Source organism: Dipodomys ordii, unplaced genomic scaffold (assembly GCF_000151885.1).
Source record: "Dipodomys ordii isolate 6190 unplaced genomic scaffold, Dord_2.0 Scaffold67, whole genome shotgun sequence".
In the NCBI taxonomy this organism is placed as follows: Eukaryota; Metazoa; Chordata; class Mammalia; order Rodentia; family Heteromyidae; genus Dipodomys; species Dipodomys ordii.
In genome coordinates this window covers 2,608,141-2,630,462 of record NW_012267283.1, presented here as the reverse complement: position 1 = coordinate 2,630,462, position 22,322 = coordinate 2,608,141, and the positions used below count along the sequence as shown (strand labels likewise).

Genomic DNA, 22,322 nt, shown 5'->3' with positions numbered 1-22,322 from the left:
TAAAAAGGAGGTCACTGAAAAATGCTCAGCAGGATATGGCTATTTATATGGCTTTCCCTCCGTTTCTGAGACTAGTTCCAGGATCCCCTGTAGATATACACATCCACAGATGTTCAATCCCTAATAAAAACTGGCACAGTATTTGACACAGTCTATAAACAACCTCCACACAGATATTTTAAATCACCTCTAGGTACTTACATTATCTAATGCAATGTAAAGGCTACATGCACAGTTGTTATATCAGATGACTTAGGGAAAGAGGGCATGCGTTCTATATAGATGCAAAATTTCTCCTAATAGTTTTCCTTTGTGATCTAGCTGAATCCTTAGATTCAGATACACAGAACTAGTTATTAACATAAGATACATATTTCAGAGAGTATACAAGGAGAATCAAGAGCATGTAGAACTTCTCCAGCCAGGAACATCTGCCCACGTAAGGGGCTCTTTCTTCTTAACCAACAGTCAGATTGTCCATGTCATTAAACAAGACAGAGAATGATCTTAAATAGATATGCTGATTTCTTTTTTTTCTTCTGGTCATAACCAGAGTTCCTGGGCACAAACAAATATACAACTGCAAGGGCTCACAATCTATTAGGGAAATCTCCCAAACTGTCCACAAGCCATGAGGACTATAATACAGAGCTGGTAGGAGCATAAAGTTCTTGTTCTTTGTTTTGCTTTGCTAGCTCCTTCTTGCTTACCCTGGGGGCTTGCCTGGAGGCCACTTCTGCAGGAAGTCTACCTTATTTTTCCAAGGCTTCCTTTAGATAGCTTTCCAGCATGTTCTCAGACACCACGGAATCCACCTATCACTGCTGAGATGTACAAAGGACTAACCCAGTTCTACTTGATGCAAGCTTAGGTGTCTCCCACTTGCACAATTAGCAGCTGAACGAATGAGTGCATGTGAATATGGAGGCTACTTTGTAGATGGAGAGATGAAGCTTATGAGAAAGGCTAAGAGACCATGTAAAGGTGCCAGAGCCATTTCTTTCTATACTACCACCCTGCCTCTTGCAATTCTGGAGCAAAACCTAGAGATTTCCTCTTGAGGAAATCTGTGGTGCTAAGTGTGCAGTTATCAGGAGACAGCCCAGAGGAGGAGAAGAGGGAGGGAAGGGGCAGGGGAGCCCCAGACCTTTGCTGACTTCTGATGGACAATGATGGGCTGTGGCTCCATGTGCAGAAGCAGGTGGAGCTGCTCCCTGGCAGCAGAACTCAGGCTGGATGGGTGTGGGCTTTAGGGGTCTGGAGCCCCTGGCAAGTTCTGTGACCTTGGGCAGGTGACTCAGTTCCTTCAAGTCTCAGGCTCATCACAAAGCTCTTTTTCTCATGCCTGTGTCCAGCAAGCAGGAGCTCAGGACATGTGGACCATGGTTATTTTGATTATTGGATTTCTACTCACTGATGTCTGCACCATCATGGCACGCTGGTCTCGCATTTTCCGGACAATATCCAGTGGGTAAACGGGCAGGTTTCTTTCAATTAAGCACATGGCCGTTTCCATGGTAACCAGTACCCCTGTTCGACCTATTCCAGCGCTAGAGAGGGAGGAGAAGCAGAGACTTGGGATCTGCCGGAGTAGCCTGTCTGCACAGCCCAGCCGAGCTGCTAGCCAGCGTCCTCAGTAACAGAGGGAACCTGGCTCTGGTATTCAAGAATATAAAATATCCCCCCTCCCCAAGGTGTGTTCTCAGGCTAAGATAGCCTCTCCTTACAAGGCCTGAGACTGGGGCTTAACTGAAGGAGAGACACCCAGTACTACGTGCCAAAGGCACGCTTTCTTAGTCACATCTGCAGTGAAGGGCAGATGGGAGTGGGGTAGGGTTCTCCTCTTTGGCTCCGGGTTACATTCATGTATTTATGAGTTTGTAGGGCTTTGTAAGAGCATACAACTTTGGGGGGGTGGATTTAGGGTAGGATTGGTATCTGCTGCTTTTCTCCAGGCCTTTCCCAAACACATGGACAAAATCACAGTACCTGCAGTGAACTAAGACAGGCTCTCCATCCACTCTCAGGGACCTAACATAGTTCACAAATTCCAGGAAGTCTGAGGAGTCATCAGGCACGCCATGGTCAGGCCACGCAACATACTGGAGATGTGTCACAGTGTGTTCCTCTCCAGTCTGCAGAGATACGGGGGCTTCGGTGAATTCATCAAGACGGTGGGCCCTGCCTGAAACCAACCTAGATGGCCCCATTTCCTCCCACTGGGTCCCGCTCCGCTGTGGCACCTGCTAACTCCTGCCGCCTCCGCCTCCTCTGGGACACCCATCCTGTTGGGCTCAGCTCAGCCATCTCCTCCAACACTGCCTTCCCCATCTCTCTTGCCTACTGCCATGGTACCTTATAGACCTGACCACCAGGGGGCCACAGAGCAGGCCTGGCTGTCTGGGACCACCTGGCCCCTACCCTCTACTGCCTCAGACTTCAGCTCACCTCCGTATTCGTGACCAGCATCTCTCGGGACACGTAGGCAATCGTACAGTCCTCTGACCGACATTGGATGTGAAAGACACCGTGGTCCATGACGGCAGGAGGATCTGGCCAGTACTGGTGACACTTGGTCTGTAAGAAACAGGGTGAGTGGACCTCCTCTGTGGGGGTTGGCTGCAGGGGGGCGGAGCCCAGTCTGGAGGCTTCAGGAGGTCAAGAGACTCCTCTTCCTCCCCAGGGTTCCTTTAATAGATGCCTGGCACAGGCCTCGGACATAGGCCTGGGCTTCTGAACAGCCTCCCCTCTAACTCAGGCCCAGCCAGTCCCTCAGGCCCCTTTTCTGCTCTCAGCACATCTTCCTGCCTCTGCCCTCCTCCCCCACAGGCAGGCACCACAGGCTGGCACTTTTGGGTCAGACAGAGCCCAGCCTGTATCATCTCCATCTCCAGACCTGACGGCAAACAGTCAACTTGACGTCTCTGATGTTCAGTTTTTCACTTAAAAGGGGGGGACGGCACCTCCCTCCAGGGCAGTGACAGGCCGGAAGGTGTGCGAGGTATGGCTTGAAGGTCAGGTCAACTGTCCTTATTACAGACATTGTACCAGTTGAGAAGTGGTGAGTAAGGAAACTTCCATGCTGAGATGGCTCTCCTTCGCCCTCACAGAAAATTCTCTATGGATCCAGCATTCCCCTAAAAGATTAGGACCCCAGGCCTCAGAACACCAAGGAGCTCGCCCAAGGCCAGAGCTGCAGTGACCTCTGTCACTGTCTCTAATGACTTAATACAGCTGTGGGTTCCCCAGTGTAGTGGAAGAAAAGGCTGTTTGTGGAACTCCTAGGTTTTGATCCTGGCTGATTAACAAGCTCAGCTGGTCTACTGGAATGTCTTGGGTAAGTAATTCAATTTCTTTGAGCCTGTTTCCACTGTCTTTAGGATATAGGGAACTAAGCACTGAAGGGTGCTTTTCATGAGCACAATGGTATCTTGACTTCAGACACAACCCCAGAAGGCTGTTGGTGGTTGTCTGCTTTTCATATGAATAAACTGAGGCTCAGAAGAGGAGTCAACCTGTGTCAGATCACAGGCATAGGAATGGGGTCCGAGCCAGGCTGTGATCTTAGGCAGGTAACTCAGGCAAAGGGCCTGGCGCTGTAGAAAGGGAAGTCACCAGAGGACAAAGTTCAGTGGAGCTGGCCAGTGGGCAGGGGGGTGCTGGGAATAAAATCCCCCTAGACAAGATTCTGTGCGAGGAATGCAGACCGCTGAGCGGGAAGTGCGTCTCTCCTTCCATTCCCAAGCCAGCCAGAGGCTTTGTGGAGATGCTTCACAAAGGGAAATCTGACCATTGAAATAGCTTTGGGAAGGGTGCATGCATGGGGAGCAGAAGGAACATGCTGAAGGCTGGCTTCTTGGTGGGGAAGAGCATTATCCCCAGATGAACTAGATGGGGTTGTGTGGGAGAGCCATAGACCCTTTTAAGGCAGCTTTATTGGGAGGAGCTTGCTTTCTTGGTCAGTCAACAAAATATCCCTGGGATGGGTGTGTGTGTGTCGGGGCGGGGGTGGGGGAGGTTGTGATGAATCAGATCAGATCAAGTATGGCACTATCTCTGAGATGCTCCCAGACCTGGGGTAGGTGGACAGAAAGAGGCGGTAGCCATCAGGACAAGGTGGCGGGAGCAGAGGCTGAAGGCCGAGGGTGCTCCCTAGGCAGGTGGGTGAGGCAGAGGGTGTGGAACATACACGGTAAAGAGGATTCTGTATGCTTAGGGCACAACACAGCCCATACAACTGCAACAGAGTGACAAGTCTGTCTGTGGAGCAGGACATACAGGCCCAGGCTCGCCTTCTGGCAAAGCCAGCTGCAAGCTGTGTTCAGGGCCAGCCTAGCCTATAGGGAGAGACTGGGTCAGTGGTTACAAGAGAGGCTGCTGCAGTTCCCGCAGAGAACTGCAAAGCCCCTGACAGCAGGCAGGCTGTGGGGATACGAGGAGGGGGTGCAGTGGGATATAGATGGTGGTCAGTGGGGGTAAATCACGATGAGTAGATGTGGGGGGGGTAAAGACTGTTGACTTGGGTGAGCTGATAGAGGCCTCTGGCTGGGGCGTGGGCTCTGAGGATGGGTGTGTGGGCTCATCTTGTGTGAGGACATTTGGGTAGACATGTCTAATAGGAAGGAGCTGATCTGGGCCAGGAGCCAGTGGAAGTCAGTATTCAGTTTCATTTGCTGGACCACTCATCAGGCAGGATGACACCTGACTCAGAAATAAGTGCCCTGGGGTGGGAGGGAGCCACATAGCCTGTACTTTGCCAAGCACAGATAACAAGAGTTTCCAGAGCACGGTGCCACTTCAAACCATTTCCTGTCATCCTCATGGCACTCTGGGGTCCCTGATATTACAGAAAAGCCATCTGCCTGTGGTTCAGAGATGACAATGGAATCCAGAGTTGCTGACCCACTCAAACACTTAGCTTGAGACAGGTCTGAGGTCATTTTGGCATGTGTCTGTGTGTGTTTGTGGGGTGATACATAGGTTTGAACTAAGGGCCTCACGTTTTCTAGACAGGAGCTAACCAGGCCTTCAGCCTTTTTTCACATTTGTTATTTTAAGATTGACTATTACTTCCTTCCTGGGCTGCACCTAGACTTGGATCCCCAGTTTATGCTTCCCACTGCAGCTCAGATGATAGGCAGACAGCCCCATGCCCAGCTTCTTCCCTTGAGATGGAATCTTATGGATTTTTTACTTAAGTCTAAGCTAGTCTAGAACTGTGATTTTTCTCAATGCTCAGCCTTCTGCTAGCTGGGATATGACAGGTTCACACCCCTATACCTAGCTATTAATTAAAAAGGGGTCTCACAAACTTCTTGCCTGGGCTGGCCTTGAATCTCAGTCCTCTCAAGCTCAGTCTCCCAATTAGCTAGGATTATAGACATAAGCTACCACCATATATCCTGAGGTCATGCTTAATCCTCAAAACAACCCGAGAGAGAAAGACACTAGTGCCAGTGATGAGGACACTGAGCTGGAATTCTGCAGAAAGTTATCCAGTTAAAGGCAAGGGTTCCAAATCCAAATGCCACCTCTGATCTCAAAGCCTGTGTCTTAAAGGACTTGCTGCCTGGGAAGGAAGATTTTCTGTATTATTAAGTACATTGGTATAAAAACAACAAGAAGAAACCTTAAGAAATATCTGCTGGAAGGCAAAGCAAAAGGAAAATGATTTTTCCCACTGAGAAGTGATTTCTATAGAAAGAATGCCCCTAAGCTTGATCACAGTGAAGGCCACTGTGACCAGAAATGAGAAAAGAGAGCAATTCCAAGAACCCCACCATGACCGGAAGGGGTTGGGGCCTCACCTGCTGGGTGAGCACAATATGGGACAAATGCACAATATCCTAAAAGAAATAGGATGCACTGGGAGATTCATCGCTCAGAAAAAGATAATGTGGCAAAGCGGTTCACCCAGAATGACCAGCTCTGAATACAATCCGGAAGAACTGGCAACCAGGATGCCATGGGGATTGCAGGACAAAGAGTGGTAACCTGAGAGTGGAAACATGAATCCTGGGTTTTGGAAGAACAGGTATTTTTTTTTTTTTCACAACTGATAAAGAATTATTTCCCAGGGCCAGACATGTAGAAGGGAATGGCAGGCCTCACGGGAGAGGGGAATCGAATTCAGAAAACCCAAGGCAAGCAGCTGAGCAGTTAAGGAGGAGGAGCTAGAAACAAAGGAATGTTCTGGGTTGGATGAACTGGCTTCAGAGTGGACACTGACAAGCCAGTGGAACAGGAGAGCTAAGGCTTTTTGCCTGCAGAAAGGGCCTTTTTTTCCCTAGAGCTGAAACAAGTAGAGGCAGGAAAAGAAGGTGGCTGCTATTCCAGGTAGATCGCCTGTCATCAACCACTCCTGAGGGGGTTCCTTTTTCTCTGAGGATGTCTGTCCAGCTGGAAAGGGGAGAATGAACTTTAAGAGAGAAAGAAGAAGTGCTGAGCCCAAATGGAGTCAGCTCTGAGGAGCTGCACCATGAAGTAAAAGAACTCAGGAGACAGCACAGTGGCACTTCCATAAATTGCTCCCCCCAAAAAAAAATCTAAAGTACTTACATCCAACATAAAAGAATATGGGGCTGAGTGAAAACAGAGAAGGAAATGACAATGTACAAGATTTGATGTTTATGGGCCAGTCACACTGGGGCATGAATGTAATCTTGGCTATTCATGAGGCACAGAATGAAAAAGGACAATGGATTTTGGCTACCCTGGGCAAAAAGTTAACAAGACCTCATCTCAACCAACAAGCTGGCCATGTAATCCTAGCTACAGAAGAGGCTAGAGGTAGGAGACCCTATTCAAAAAAATAAAGCAAAGAGGGCTCAAGTGGTAGAGTATCTACTTAACAAGCTCAAGACCCTGAGTTCAAACCCGATTATCACAACAAATACAACCATGTGATGTCTTCTACTATTTATAAAATGCCAGAATGACCCAGACTTGAGCCCACCAGTTTTTCTTTGCCTTGTGGGAGACTGAATCTGCATTAAGCAGTACAGAACCACATGGTGGGAGAGTAATTTCTTTTCATGCAGTATTTTTAGTTGTGCCATGGAGAGAGACTGATTTGGGTTTGGGGTTACTTTAATACCACATCCCTAATATTTGAACTCTATTTTATAATACAGACAGAGTGAGAAAGAGTAGGCCTCAGGTTCAGAGCCTGGAAAGCAAGAGAATTTAGAGCTTAATAAATATCATTTTGTGCTTTTACATATTTTAAGCATATTTTATATTTATGGCAAGTGATACTTGGACTTCCAGTTAAGAAATACACCTTAATTTATAAAAGCTAAAAAAAATGAGGTGAGTCAATTCAAAGAAAACAATGAACAGACTACAAAATAAATATAGTACAGTTCTGCTAATAGTCATTTGGTTCGCACCCAAGTTACTAACTACTACTGCTGGCTAATATTTATACAATTACTTTTACAAAAGGCTACCTGTATTAACTCCAATTCTCCCATAGGGGTTATTGTTATACCATTTACACAGCTCATTAATCACACAGGTAGAAAGTGGTAATGTCAGGTATTGATCTTGGGAAATATGGCTTTCTGCCTTCTCACCTACAACACCACATAACCAGATAGCCATAGGCCTTTTAGAAAAAAATAGCACTAGGGGGGAGGGGGGGGAGGGGGGAAGGAGAAGGATTGGGATGGGGGGGAGGGGGGAGGCTGGGAAATGATGTGAAGGGTAAACAAAGGAGGAGGCTGCAATACTTGGTAAGAAATGTACTCATTATCCTGCCCATGCAATTGTAACCCCTCTGTACAGTATTTTCACAAATAAAATAAAAAAAAAAGAAAAAAATAGCACTACAAGCTGACTTAGGGAACAGAGGCTCCCCAAATCATATAAAAAAATGGTCCAAGTGTCTAGCGCCACTGGCTCACACCTGTAGTCCTAGCTACTCAGGAAGCTAAAAATCATGGCTTGAAACCAACTCAGGAAGATAATTCCTTGAGATACTTATCTCTAATTAACCACCCAAATGGAAGTGGAAGTATGACACTAGTGGAGAGTGTAAGGCCTTGAGTTCTAGCCCCAGTACTGACTAAAAAAGATCCAAGTACATTCATTTATTCTGAAAACAAAACATAGGCAGTTATGATGCTTCCAGAGAGATCAGTTAATTGCCACAAAGCTGTAGATGGTAATTCCAGTCATAACTCAGTCTCCCATGTAACTGGGTGGTGGAGATAGAGAAATGGAAGGAAAGGAACAGAGCTGCCTCGCACCCCCCATCCCCCACCCCGCCCTGCCCAGGGCAGTGCATACTCTCCTTGCCTTTCGGAAGAAGTTTCTACTACTGCCTCTTCACTATTTCCTATCAACAGCTTATGTGATAAGAAAAAAAATTCTGACCAAATCTGTGACTAGAAGCTAAGAGTAATAACTGATGCCATGAAATAAGGAAGCGCCAAAGTGCCGCCTAAAGGCCAGAGGTGAGGACTGAATACAGCTGCTGCTGCTGCTGGTGACAATACAGCACCACCGCAGCATTTGCCAGATACCTGTAGAAGAGAATTGCCTAAGCTCTTTGTATGTATTGTCTCATTGTTTTTTCTTTATTGCTGGTACTGAGGTTCGAACTCAGGGCTTTGCACTAGCTCAGCTGGTCCTCTCTCACCTGAGCCAAACCTCTAGGCTAGCCTTTTGCTGGTTATTTTTTGGATTTGGACTATCATGGCTTTTCTGCCTCAGCTAACTTTGAATTACGATCTCCCAGATTTCAGCCAATGGAGTAGTTAGGGTTATAGGTGTGAGTCTTCAGGGCTCAGCTGTATTGTCTCTTTCTGCACCAACCTGGCCAAGGTGGTCACTGTGTATTTAGGGGAGCCTGGCTCAATGGCAATTTCAAGACAATGTCTACACAAGCTCTGATCTTAGTGGAAACCCAAGGCTATTTTCGATATCTGAAGGGACATCACACAGAAGAGTGGGGAACCTACTCTGTGTCTTCCATGTAAGTACAACTAAATGGGATGGAGGTTAACAGTGACACGTTCATTGTGAAGAGGAAGTTTTGAAAGTCAGACCTGAGCAGCCACAGGATGGATCTTGGGACTGGTTAAGCAGAGATAGAGATCGATTTATCTAGGACAACATATATAAAAGCTGTCTAAATGCATGGGATTCTGTAGAATTAGTAGGAATTCTTATTTTGTGGTTTCAGGTTAACCTCTTCAAAGGTACTTCCCAAGTCATATGGACTACTTCAGCACTGAGAACAACCACTAGGGAAGGAACCACGGGGGGGGGGGGGGCCCGGCGGGTAGGGGGAGTGGCAAACAAACAGATTATTCAAACAAATTTATTTCTGGTGCTGGAATATGTTTCTGAATATACATTTCATAATAAAGATATTCAGATATATCCAGAGGTCAAGGAATTCATGATAGAAGTAGCCCTCACACACTGATTTCTGTGATGTCACATGCTCTATTTCTGTGGAAAATGGAACAATAATACAACTTGACTTTTTTTTTTTTTTTTTTTGGTGTCAATCCTGGTGCTTGAACTCAGGACCACTGCACTGTCCCTGAGCCTTTCTGTGCTCAAGGCTAGCAGTCTACCACTTAAGCCACAGTGCCACTTCCAGCTTTTTCTGTTTATGTAGTGCTGACGAATCGAACCCAGGGCTTCATGCATGCCAGGCAAGCACTCTACCACTAAGCCACATTCCCAGCCCAAAGTCAAGTCTTTTTTTTTTATGTCGGTCATGGGGCTTGAACTCTGGGCCTGGGTGCTGTTCCTGAGCTCTTCAGCTCAAGGCTAGAGCTCTACCACTTGAACTGTAGCACCACTTCCACAACTTGACTTTTTATAGACACTTTTTGCTAGTATACATTTCTTTCTCAAATGCAGAACTTGCTCCAGGTAGGCAAGGCCAAAGCCAACACAGAGGTCTGGGGCAGGTGGGGTGAAGCAGGAGGATTGCCTTCTGGCTTGTTGGAATGAATATCTGCTAGAGAGGGCAGGAAGACAGACTGCACATTTGAAGACGGCAGACAGGAGATTTGGGGGTAGCAGAGAGGAGTCACGTTCCACATAACATAGTGTGACACTGTATCCATTTGAATTGGAAATCAAGTCACTTACCCGCCCTCGCTCAGTGAGAGTTGTCAACATGACGATGAGTGACAACTTCTGATCCCAGACTACTTGCCAAAATTGTGCACAGGTATGTGGCAAGGGTCCCTGAGTGGCAATGTACTTGTTCACAAGGTTAGCAGCAGGAATTTCCATCTAGCAAGAGATTGGTAAAAGCATTAGACTCTGTTACTGCCACCAATTCTACACTTTGAATTCTCCTAATTGCTAGTTGAATCACACCAGAAAATATCTCTATCAAATCAGTGAAGAAGATATAAATCAAAGAAGTGATTTCTACCAATCATTGAATAATGCTAGCTAGCATCAGGAACTTTAAGAGTAAACTGTATGATAGTCAGTAGGCAAAACTTGAAATGTCCCTGCAAGGTGCCAAGAGTTTAATTGACTTTAATTGGTCTAGTCTAAATATAGACAACATTAGTTATCTTCATTTCCAGCCATATGTGCCAACCCTACATTTAAGTCTTTCCCCATGCAAGGGGAAATCTACATAGTTGGTTTTTTTAATGGCTTCATTAGGATATTCTTTAAACATTTTTAAAAATTATCTTCAGTTGTACAAAGGAGTTGCAGTTTATGAAGCAGTTTATAATACAGTATGTCTTGATCAATGTCACTTGCTTTCAACATTGTCACCTACCATTCCCATTCAAATAGGATATTCTTTATACACCACCAAAATACAGTAGGAACTATTTACTTTTCTTTAAAATAAACATAAACTATGCAGGTTAATGCCACCAACTCAATGCATCTTGCTTCCGACATGGCTCCCAATGACTATACCATTAAGTTGAACAATGTTGGTGTTAAATGTTGAAGTGTTTTAAGTAAATACTTCTTCCATCCTGCCCTGTGGTTACCTTTTCCCCTCAGGACTGAGTCCTTTCTAGAAAAGAGCACTCAGAACAGACTGAGCTTTGGACTGGCACAGTGAAGCACATCTTCACTGACTCCTCAACCATAAAGGCACTGGACTTCATGGGGTTACCACCCCACCATTCCTGAAACTATACGTTAAAGTGAGAGCCCACTAATCCTAAAGTTGTTATGAAGCAAGTGGACTCACTTGTTTCAGACCAGTTTTTACTAGGGTAATTATTCTGCCATAATTTGAGGACTAATCTGAGAAATCATGATGATGTTTGGATCAGGATTTGGCAATTGAAGGCTTGAGGGCCACATCTGTCTGCAACTTTGAAACCTAAAAGTGGTTTTCAGCATTTGTTGTTTCAGTGGTTACATTTTCAATGTGAAGATGAGAGAGCTCCTACTGGTCCTCTACAGAAAAACTTTGCTGACCCAGGGTTTAGATGAAGCAATTAAAGTGTCAAGTAAGTGATTATAACAAGTAGTTACTTGTTATTATTAAGTTTTTGTTGTTATTAAACAGGGTGACACTAATAATGTGGGGAAAAAACACAGAAAGTTACAAACATACCACTAGCAGAAATAAAAAGGAAGTGAGCCCGTACAGGGGCACCGGGGATGATGGAATTAGAAACACAGGGTGTTTTGGTGCTCATCCTCTCTTAGCTTTGTTATTATTCATTCTCTCGGGACTTTCGCTTCCTCCCTGTAAAGCAAGCCGGCTTTGCCTTCCCTCCCGTGGCTGCTGCACTACAGAGAAGTAGCCAACAGGACAGCGCTTATCAATGGCTGGGTCCCCGTTCTCGTTACCCCAGTGAATGTGTTCTTTCTTTTTACTAAGATTTCTAACTTACATTCACATAACTCGCATTAATATAATCTTCGTTTCCCTGCAACGTTACCCGGGTGGTGTCATCTGTGAAAGAGAAAACATTACCGATTATTCTGGGTGTTATTTTTATCATATTAAGTAAACAAGGGTTCAGTTCCCAGCCCCATCTGTGGCTCTCTCCTCATTAGCATAAACACTATTCCCCAACTGTTCCCAGTCTGAGATGGCTGCAATAAAGACGGTGGTGTTTACAGAAACACTGAAAACCGTTCCAGAATACCAGACAATCTGTTTGAAAAGGGGAAACATTATCGCAGTGTAAGGCGGGAAGAAGGCATTCAGGCCAGATACTCACAAGGCAGTACATCTTTATATCGATTTTTGTCCAAATTTTGAGGCAGCTTTGCAAATGTGATGGGCAGACCAGGCTTCTTTCTGTAGAGTTGCTAGACACAAACATGAAAATTATTACATAAAAATGGCTTTTGATCTAGGTGCCAGTGGCTCATACCTCTAATCCTAGCTACTCAGGAGGTGGAGATCTGAGGATCCCAGTTCAAAGCCAGCCTGGTCAGGAAAGTCCGTGAGACTCTTATCTCCCAATCAACCACCAAAAGTTGAAAGTAAAATGTGGCACAAGGGCTAGAGCTCTAGCCTTAAGCACAAAAGCTCAGGGCCGTATTCAGGCGCTCAGTTCAAGCCCCAGGACTGGTACAAACAAAACAAAACAAAATAAAAATGGCTTTTGTTGCATGGCACCAAATCATACTAACTCTTTAGAGTTATTATGTTAATACACGAAAAAGTCATCCCAATCGAGATTCTATAATTCTAGGAGAAACGGATTTAATTCTTCAGTAATTCTTTTTTAAACTTTGAGTGAGAAAAAGTTATAGGCAGGAGTCTGACTCATAGATAATGGCTCCCGGTAAGTAACACCTTCTTTATGACAATTATTTTCAAATAGAATTCTGACTCATCCAAATTCATCTAAAACCCCTTTTCCCTCCAACTCAATGGAATGAGCCATATCCTTTGCTAAAGAGCAAGAGTGTTTCATTCATCATTTTAGAAGTATATTTCCACGGTAAGACATTTACCCAATACACAATAATCTACCAAAATAGTCAAACAAAACAACACTTGCATATCGACAAGCACATCTAATACATGTTACACAGCACCAGACAAGAATCACACCACAGCCCAGCTAGAGATATAACTACCCTTCTTATTTTCCAAGTGACAGTTAGAGGTTGATTGCTTAGCCCAAGAGTACAAGAGGATGCACTTGGTGCTTATTATCTCTTTTCTACACAGCTTCTCCCACTTAGACAACTATCAGCAAGGTGGTTCTTATTAGCTCTCTGGGAATTTAAAAACAACTTGTTTTTTTAAAATCAATGTTGGAAGTGATATTTTTTTTTCTAGAAAATTTTCGATGTTGGAAAGATATGTATTTCCAGAAAAGACCAGCAATTACATAACTGAGATAATCTTTTTATATATTTTTTCTCATTTTTTTCAACATATACATACTTAAACAAAGATAAGCAAGTATGTATGGAAACAAATGATACATTTGTATGGGTTTTCTGAAAAGAAATGAGGTTGGACTACTATATATGCTAGCATTCCTCCCACTATATTCAGTAGAAACCAAGCATCTTAAAGTCATAATAGGTATCTTTTTCATGTGTTTTTTAAAAAAAAATTTGTTTTGGTTGCCAGTATTGGGACTTGAACTTAGGGTCTAGGCACTCTCCCTTAGTTTTCTTCATTCAAGACTGGTGTGCTACCACTTAAGCCATACCTCTACTTCCAGTTTTTTGCTGGTTAATTGGAGACTCTCAGACTTTTTTGTTTTAGCTGGCTTCAACCCTAGATTTTCAGATCGGAGTCTTCTAACTAGCCAGGATTTCAGGCATGAGCCCCCAGCTCCTGGTTGGCACAGTTAATTTTGATGATCAACTTGACTGGACTGAGAGCTGCCTAAGAGATTAGTAAAAACACACCCATGGGTGTCTGTGAGGGAAGACCTATCCTGAATATGGGTGGCATCATCCAACAGACAGGGGGCTGGGATGGAAAAATAAAAGGGGAAAAGAGGAAGAAGCCTGCTAGCACAGACTTTCTTCTCTCTGCTGCAATTAAGTGAGTATCTCCGCTCTACCACGCCCTTCTTCCTTCAGTCATGATATTATTCACTCAGGCCCAGCTGGCCCATGGAACCAGCTGACTGTGGACTGTAACTTCTGAATCCATGAGCCAAACTACATCTTTCCTCCCTTTAAACTGTTTTTCTTAGATATCTGTTACAGCGACAAAAAGCTAACAACACTGTAATCCTTAGGAAAAGTTTGGAAGCCAACATACTTTAGGAAATCTTTACCTTAAGTACTATGAATTTCCTACAAGACAAGCCCTACAATGCACACACTTGTTTAATTCTGATCAATGAAGCATTTCTCAAGCCAACTTAAACATTTAAGATAACTTGTGTCTTGGAAACACTACCAGAATTTTGAAGCCTGTTTTCCTCTTCGTATATAGATGACTTCTATTGGCTCAGTAGTCCAGTTTACTCTAATTTATCTTAACTTTTCATTCTCTTTTGTCAATAGGTTGTTTTCAACTGTTTTATAAAGGTCCAAGAACAGAATCGTGACACAGAACATATTTTTTTTTTAAGGACTTTGCTATACACAACCAAGTTCTTTTGACAGGAATTTAAGTAAGTTATTTATGGTTATTTCACAAAATTGTAGCCAACACCCTTAATTGTCTAAATTCTGAGGAGGAGGAGAGGCTGGACAGGATTCCTTGGCCCTTTAGTTTTATGAATGGTGTAGTGTTTTGTAAACCAGCTTGTTAGTTTGTTTCTCTCTTAATAAACAAATGGTACAGAACTCTCTGAAGAGAATTCACATGGAGATTGGCGTCATAGTGTTTAATTTTATTTATTTACTGAATGTTTTGAATTCCCAAATTCTGTAAGAGTTCAGTTACTGATCTGATCACCCGTATAGTCTCAGTTTATGATAATCAAGTAGCTGCGGGACAACCTCCAGAGACCTTCAGGCTTTCCAGATTCTGAGTGCATTCTAGAAATAAATTCATGATTTATTGGAGGTTCTGGTTTGCCACTGGCAGAAGGAGGCCATGAGAGCCAACCACCTTTATCTAAATGGCGTTAACTGCATGGAGGCAAAATCCAATTAAGTGAATATAAGCCAGCACAACAAACCCTGAGCTAGAAAGGCACTTTTAAGTCCCAGAAATGTAAGTGCAATTAACTTGAGGTCTAGCAGATGAGCAGAGCTCTAGCACTTTTGCTAGATTTGCTTATTTATGATAATATTTTAAATGCCTCGTGGTAGTGATGATGTGTTGATAGGACTGTTAAAATGCTGAACTTTTTTCTCACATCCTATGACAGTATTAATTTTTTTTAATATATATACTCTGGACTTTATAGAAATAAATAATGACTCGTGTCAGAGAAGTTTGTCTATAGCAAAACATTTACTGGAAGGAAACCAGAAACAGCCTGAACATCCCCCAAAGAAGAGAAGGGTTGAGCAAAACTGCGGTACAGTCATGTCACAGAATGTTCATGCAAATAATAAAGCCACTGAGATAGGCTAAAAGTACAGTTGTGGGGAGTGAGTGGTGGTGTTGGGTGCTCATCCATCTACCCCTAAATGAAAAATGCGTGTTGTTGAGTAAACAATGGTGAGCCCATTCACATAACAGCAGCATACGCACAGTGCATATAATGTATACAAGCACAATCCTATGTGTGCACACGGTGCGAGGTGTATGTATACTTATTTGTGTAAGCATTGGATCAAGTGTGGAAGAGTCCACGTCAATCAGACTGTTACTTCTAAGCTATAGCAAAGAGGAAGAAATTGAATAGGATGGGGGTCAGGAGACTTAACTCGTATGCTATTTCTAAATTCTATGAATTATGATCATGAGAATGATGATTAAATGGCTGAAATGAGAAAAGAAATACAGTGAAAGAAATCCATGAAAAAGAAATCCATCTCTGGAGAAAGCTGTGTGAACAAAGCACAGTTAAATACTGCGGGCATGTGTTGCGTCTGCCTGCCTTGCAGAGGCTGACGCTGAATGGGGCGGCAGCAGGGCAGGAGGAGGGCTCCAGCAGCCTTCAGTGGCAGGACGTGGCTTTCAGTTCCTGTACCACACCCACAGGTGGTGATGAACAGTGGTCAAAAGCCAAAGCTGAGTCTCCCCTGCTCACTATGACACAAGACACTATTCCCCGGGCATATTTCAGTATAGGGCAGGCTGGCATCCTGTTGATAAGCCTTTATCCAGCAAACGCTATCCAATGCAATTCCTTCTCCTTGATTAAACAGGGACCTCAACTGAGAGAAATCCTGGAATAAGTCACAAGTTACTCTCAGGAAGGAATGACCTGCGGTTGAACTGCTGCAGTCCCTAAAGAAGATCAGGTGGCATGCATGTGGACTTGAATCCAATATGGACCCAAGCCTACTCCTTCACATGGGAGAAAGAGGAAAACCCTACACTGCCTGCATAAAGTCAGAACTTAGGCAGTTTGAGGCCAATTGCAAATGCTGCCTAAACTGTTACCTGTCACTATGGAGGGAAGGATGGCATTGCAGGCTGGGTGAAAGGGTTGTGTCACATCTAGCCATGGTAAGCTGCAACTAGTGGACTGTGAATATATGTGTGTTATATATGTATATGAGCCTGAGTCTTGCTATGTCACCCAAGCTGATCTCAAACTGCTGAACTCAAGATATCCTCCGACCTCAACCTCTTGAGTAGCTGGGACTACAGGTATGTCATACCATGCCAGGTTTTTTATTAACATAGATTCTAATTCTAACTTTACCCCAAAGGAGGTATGTAACACAAATACCTTAGCCTCTCTGAGCTTCATTTCCCCCATTTCTAAGGATGATCTTGGGGCTGAAGGTATAGGTCAATGGTAAAGCACATACTTAGCATGAAGAGAAGCCCCTAGGTTCATCCACAGGCATGTTCCCTTCTTCCACCAAAATACTGTTAGTAACTCTGGCCACCTCTATTTCATAGACCCATTCCGAGAGTTAATTGAGACAACATATGTGAAACACACCTGATAGATTTCAAGGTGCTGTAGAAATGCTAAGTATTAAGTGTGATTCTATTGCAGCTGAGACCAAATGCTTTCTGGACTGCACTTGTAATTGTTTACTGAACGTCACAGGAGGGATGAGGGAATTCCCTTCATGGAAAACAGCTCTCCACCAATGGAGGGGATCTGCCTACAGTCTACTATCCAGGGCAGAGGCTTGGTGTCATCAAGTTGCAGGGGGGGGGAGGGCTCTGCTGAGACCACCCTTGTTCTGCTCCACAGAGATCAACCCTTATCAGCAGGCCATTTCTGATCACTCTAGAAGATGAAGAGATGAGAATGGAGCCACCAGAATTCCAGAGTTGGACAGCCCATGGTTACGAGCCTAGGGTCATGTGACCAGTTCTTGTGCTCTTTAGAGTCTTGGAGCCTTTCTTGGCTTATTGATACTAAACTGGTCTACAATTTTATGGCGCTGTCATGTGTATCAGCCAATTACAATAAAGTATTTCTCATCCACACCTTACAATCAACCTATGAGATATGAGATACTCCAGGTGAGGAGATACCCCACTCACAGATGAGGAGACAAGAGTTACGGAGAAATAAGAGTAGAGCCAGGAGTTAAAGTCTACCTGGCTTTATCTAGTGGGACAGTTTCCCAGATGTTCTCTATCTCTGATGCGTACTACCCGAATAACAACCGTCACAGGCCACAGCATCTCATAGTTTCTGAAGGCTCCACAGATAGTGGTTAAGAGAGTAAGCTCTTGAGTTAGCCTGCCTGGGCTCCAACTGTGCTGTGCCCTTTCTGTGAGCAGTTGGGGAGGCCACATGATCTGAGATTCTACATCATCTGTTGTGAGAATTTTATAAACTGATGGCCCTGTAAAGCCCGGGGTGTCTTCCTCTGTTAGCTTCCTGTTTGGCCTGGTTTCCTGCAGGACTCCAGTCCAAGCAGGTGTGGAAGGCCTCCCCTTCCTCTTCAGTGGTGGTGCACACAGGATGCACCCGTTAGCTAAGGGAGCAGCGAGGGACACCTGAAGAGGCTGGGCTCAGGTTCCCAGATCGCTGTTGTATCACTTTTGGAGTTCTGTTATTCACTTTGATAGGAAAGGGGCACTGAACTCGGAAGCTCTGCATTTGTTGGGTTTACTTGGATGACACTCTACCGCTTGAGCCACTCCTCTAGCCCTGTTTTTGGTGGTTATTTTTTGAGATAAGGGCCTCATTAACTTTTCTGTCTGTGATGGCCTCAAACTGCAGTCCTCCCACTCTCGGTCTCCTGAGTAGCTATGATTATCGGCATGGACCACCAGGACATGGCTAAGACACTATTTTATTTATTTATTTTTCTCTATTATAGTAATAGCAAAGGATTTTTTCTAAAGTAGAAGCTATAAAACCAAGAGGAAAGATAATGAGCCTTTCATGGCAAGAGATTTTTTTTTTTCAGAGAGGGGTTTCCTAGTTAATTTCTAGGAAGTATATTGACTAATGGAAATAAATGGACACACACTGAAATTGAATCCTAAAATGTACATTCTCATTTCTAAGTCATTAGCCATCTACAAACTCTGAAGGTAAAACCTGGTATGTCTGATTTCCACTTTCATCCTCTGGATTAGTGTGTGGGCATTCAAACCTCAGTGATCTGTTAAATGTACTGATATTTGTTAGGCGCAGACTGGGCCCAGTGTACTACCAGGTGATTGGCAAACTAGAGGTTTGAAGTCATGCTTTGAGAAATACCATTCCAAATTCAGGGGGTGCAAAGCTTTTTAAAACTTCTTTAAAAAGTTCATGAAACCCTTTTCAAGGCAAATCTTATGGGCAGGAGGTGTGTGTGTTTGGGGGTGGGGTTAGGACTCCTATATGCAAAAGCACATCAAAGTCCAGCCACCTGAGAGACTTTACAGGGAGAGCCCACAGCGCCCCCTTGTGGACTATCTATCTAAGCAACTGGAGCAGTCCTTGCAGCGTTGACCCCTTCCCTTTACCTGGAAACATCTCCCAGGATTCCTTGCTGTGTAGTCGATGCTGACACCCTATAAGCTTGGTCTGGTCAGCATTCAGGCTGTGGTCTCCCCTTCCATATGTAATATCACATTCTTTGTTTCTTTTTTCCCTTCCTTTCCTCCTTACACTGTTATCAAATAACTTTCATTTGAAGCTTTTTTCTGTCTGATGCTCCTCCTCTTCCTCCTCCTCCTCCTCTTCCTCCTCTCTCCCTTCCTCCCTCCCTCCTCTTTTTGTTGGCCTTGGGTCTGGAACTCAGACACAGCCCAGGCACTGTGTCCAAGCTTCTTTTTGTTCAAGGCTAGTGCTCTATCACTTGAACCACAGATCTACTTTTGGCTTTTTGGTATTTATTGGAGATAAGAGTCTCACAGATATTACTGCCTGTGTGGGCTTTGAACTGTGTTCCTCAGATCTTGGCCTCCTGGGTAGTTAGGATTACAGGCATGAGCCACTGGTACCCAGCTCTGTCTGATATTTTTATTACTCATGCTTTCCTGAATCACTCTGTAGCCACATTCATTTGGCCTACTTCTGCCTCAGAATCCTTTATCTTCCTGTGGTTTCTAATAAATGATGCATTGCAGATTTGTGTGTCTGAATCCCATGTAAGACTCTCATCCTTCATTTATGACCCGACTGGGCATGGTACTGTTAACTCTGATCTAGCTTCTTTCCCTGGGCCAACTTATGCACCCTGTGCTCGGTCTTCTACTCCCACATTCCTTCCTCAACATTTGGAAGATGAACATGTCCTATTTTCATGGGGTTAGTAATTAGTAAAACTGAGCTAGAATCAGAGACTCCTTTGGGACCTCTGTCAACAATCAGTCCCCTGTCTGCTGGGGGCAGGGGATGGGAGATGGTGTCTGACCTGATTTCTGCGGTGCTAGGGGTCTGGGAAAGTCAGATGCTTTGTGCTTGTCTGTTCCCCATTTCTGAGTGAGCTGTTGGGGGTGGGAGGCGGGGAGGAAGGGGTTGAGAAGTGACTCTGTCATCACTCCTCATCACTCCTTGGGTGGCTCGCCCCCACCGCCGCCTCTCCACTTCCTTCCACTCGGAGAGTTTTGAGCTTGTGTGTTGGCAGCTAAACACGCTGAGGCCCTCCTCCTCAATTTCTGATAGTCTCTCCATGACTACCAAAATGCTACTAGCGAGGAGGTGAGCTGGAGTTCAACGACAGGTGGCAGTCGTGGTCCCCTGCTGCCCGCGGGGATGCTCTAAGCCTGAAGAGGAGCCTCCGCCTGGCCCCCAGTCTCCTTTCAGGAGCACAGGCGTCCCCTGGAGGGCCTCACGGTGCCTCTACTGCCAGAGGTGCAGGAGCCACACAGACACTGTGGACACAGACATGGCGCTCGTGTCCCTGCTCTGTCACCAGCACCAAACGACTGCAGGTGACGAATGAGCATGTGGCAATGGCTGGGCAGAGTGTTAGTCATAGGAACCTCTTACCTCAAACTGGATCAGCACTGTCCCACTTTCGAGGCCTTTCTTGAGCAGGTCCATAGATCCCTCCAAAGTATCTCCTCCCTCCTGATACATGGGGAAAATGGGCTCTGGGAAAAGCTGATTCAGTTCATCCTCAGATCTGATCTCAGCAAACGAGTGGGCGGCTGGAAGAGATAACATGGAGGTCCTGTCACCCTGGCATGTCGGTCTCCCTCAAAACACGACCTGTGATATCTGGATGCGGGTGGTTTACGACATCTCATTAAATGATTAAGCACACGGCAGTCATTTTCGCCAGAGATCCTATTTCTAGGTGAATGATTCAATGGGTGCTAATTACATAACACACACACACACACACACACACACACACACACACACACACACACTGTTGGGTTAGTTTTAAATGACAGTGTTCAGTGGAGTACTGACAGGCTTTGGGCCAAAGGTGAGGGAACAGGAAGAATGTGTTTGAAGAAAATCTGTTTCCTCTCTCTGACCTGGTTATTTTTCTTTCTTTCTTTCTTTTTTTTGGGTCTGGTCGTGGGGCCTGAACTCTGGGCCTGGGCGCTGTCCCTCAGCTCTTCAGCTCAAGGCTAGCGCTCTACCACTTGAGCCACAGCGCCACTTCCGGTTTTTTTCTTTAGCTTATGTGGTGCTGAGGAATCGAACCCAGGGCCTCAGGCATGCAAGACAGGCGCTTTACCACTGAGCCACCTTCCCAGCCCCTGACCTGGTTATTTTTCTACCCAACTCCATACTCCCTCCCTTCTCTGATCCGTTTTTTAAAATTTATTCCTTTGTAAGAGGCACTTTTCCAGGCACAGGGTCTCAAGATCTTCTTGTGACACCATCATCCCTCAGAGCCTGGTTTGTAGATAGATGGAGGTCATTTCTCCATGGGAAGTTCCCAGTGTGAGCCTCTAGTCCTCACATCTCCTCTGTTCTCTATTCCTGTGAAGTCTAAATTCTCCCTTTGTATCCTACAATCCAAGTCCTCTTCCTCTCCCACCTGCACAAGACTTTCACCTCACTTGCTCCTTTCTCCCAAATCGGAAGCTATGTATCATTTCTGAATTTAATTTTCATTGATTGACTGTGCCAGTAGTACTGGGTCTTAGACTCAGGTCCCAGGTGCCTTGGTGCTTTCCTACATGAGCCGTTCTTCTGGTTTTTGGTGGTTAATTGGAGTTAAGCGTTAAGCCCTGACTGGGCTGGCTTTGAACCTTGACCCTAAGATTTCAGCCTCCAGATCTGGCTAGGATTACAGATGTGAACCACTAGCACCTGCCTCTCTTTCTCTTTAGAAAGGGAAGTCACGTCTCATTTACAAGGCACTCTACTACTTTCAACAGGAAGGCAGGAGGAAACCAACACTATCTGAGGTTTCACTCCAATAGTCTAACTGACTCCTTCCAAGCCACAGAGAAACAAATGAACTGTTGAGGCAAACTGCTTGTACAAAGTCACCCAGCCTGTCAGGGTGGGACATGGGAGTTTAGTCATCTACATGATTCTAAAGACCACAGAAGCTAAGCTTCTAGGTACTGATGTAATTTCTGTCATACCTTTATCTCCCTAGGCTAATAATGCTGACTTTTTTATTTTTTTAATTGTGGGTTACAATTACATAGGCAAGATAACGAGTACATTTCTTATCAAGCATTGTTGCTTCCTCCTTTGTTTCCCCTTCTCCCTCCCCCCCACCAAAGTTGTAAAGTTCGTTTTTGCAACATAACGACTTGTACATCTCGTTACAATGGGTCCACTTGTATCCCTATTTAAACAATTTGTTTCCCTTCTCCTTCACAAATTATACCAACATCATATACAGTGAAAGCAGGGGTTCTACCATGGGGGAGGGACATACAAAGCAACAAAGAAATCGTCTTATAAATACGTTAG

General features: G+C 44.8%; 1 protein-coding gene across 1 annotated transcript in view; it reads right to left on the bottom strand.

Annotated features, from left to right (window-relative positions):
- Ptpn3 (protein tyrosine phosphatase, non-receptor type 3) overlaps window positions 1-22,322 on the bottom strand; it is a 75,736-nt gene that overhangs the window by 1,876 nt on the left and 51,538 nt on the right. The window contains exons 18-24 of the mRNA XM_013023348.1: window positions 20,421-20,581; window positions 12,189-12,279; window positions 11,856-11,917; window positions 10,117-10,263; window positions 2,449-2,577; window positions 1,990-2,135; window positions 1,415-1,550 (exon numbers count right to left, since the gene is read on the bottom strand). Coding sequence (XP_012878802.1) covers window positions 1,415-1,550; window positions 1,990-2,135; window positions 2,449-2,577; window positions 10,117-10,263; window positions 11,856-11,917; window positions 12,189-12,279; window positions 20,421-20,581 — 872 coding nt within the window. The remainder of the gene's footprint in view (window positions 1-1,414; window positions 1,551-1,989; window positions 2,136-2,448; window positions 2,578-10,116; window positions 10,264-11,855; window positions 11,918-12,188; window positions 12,280-20,420; window positions 20,582-22,322) is intronic.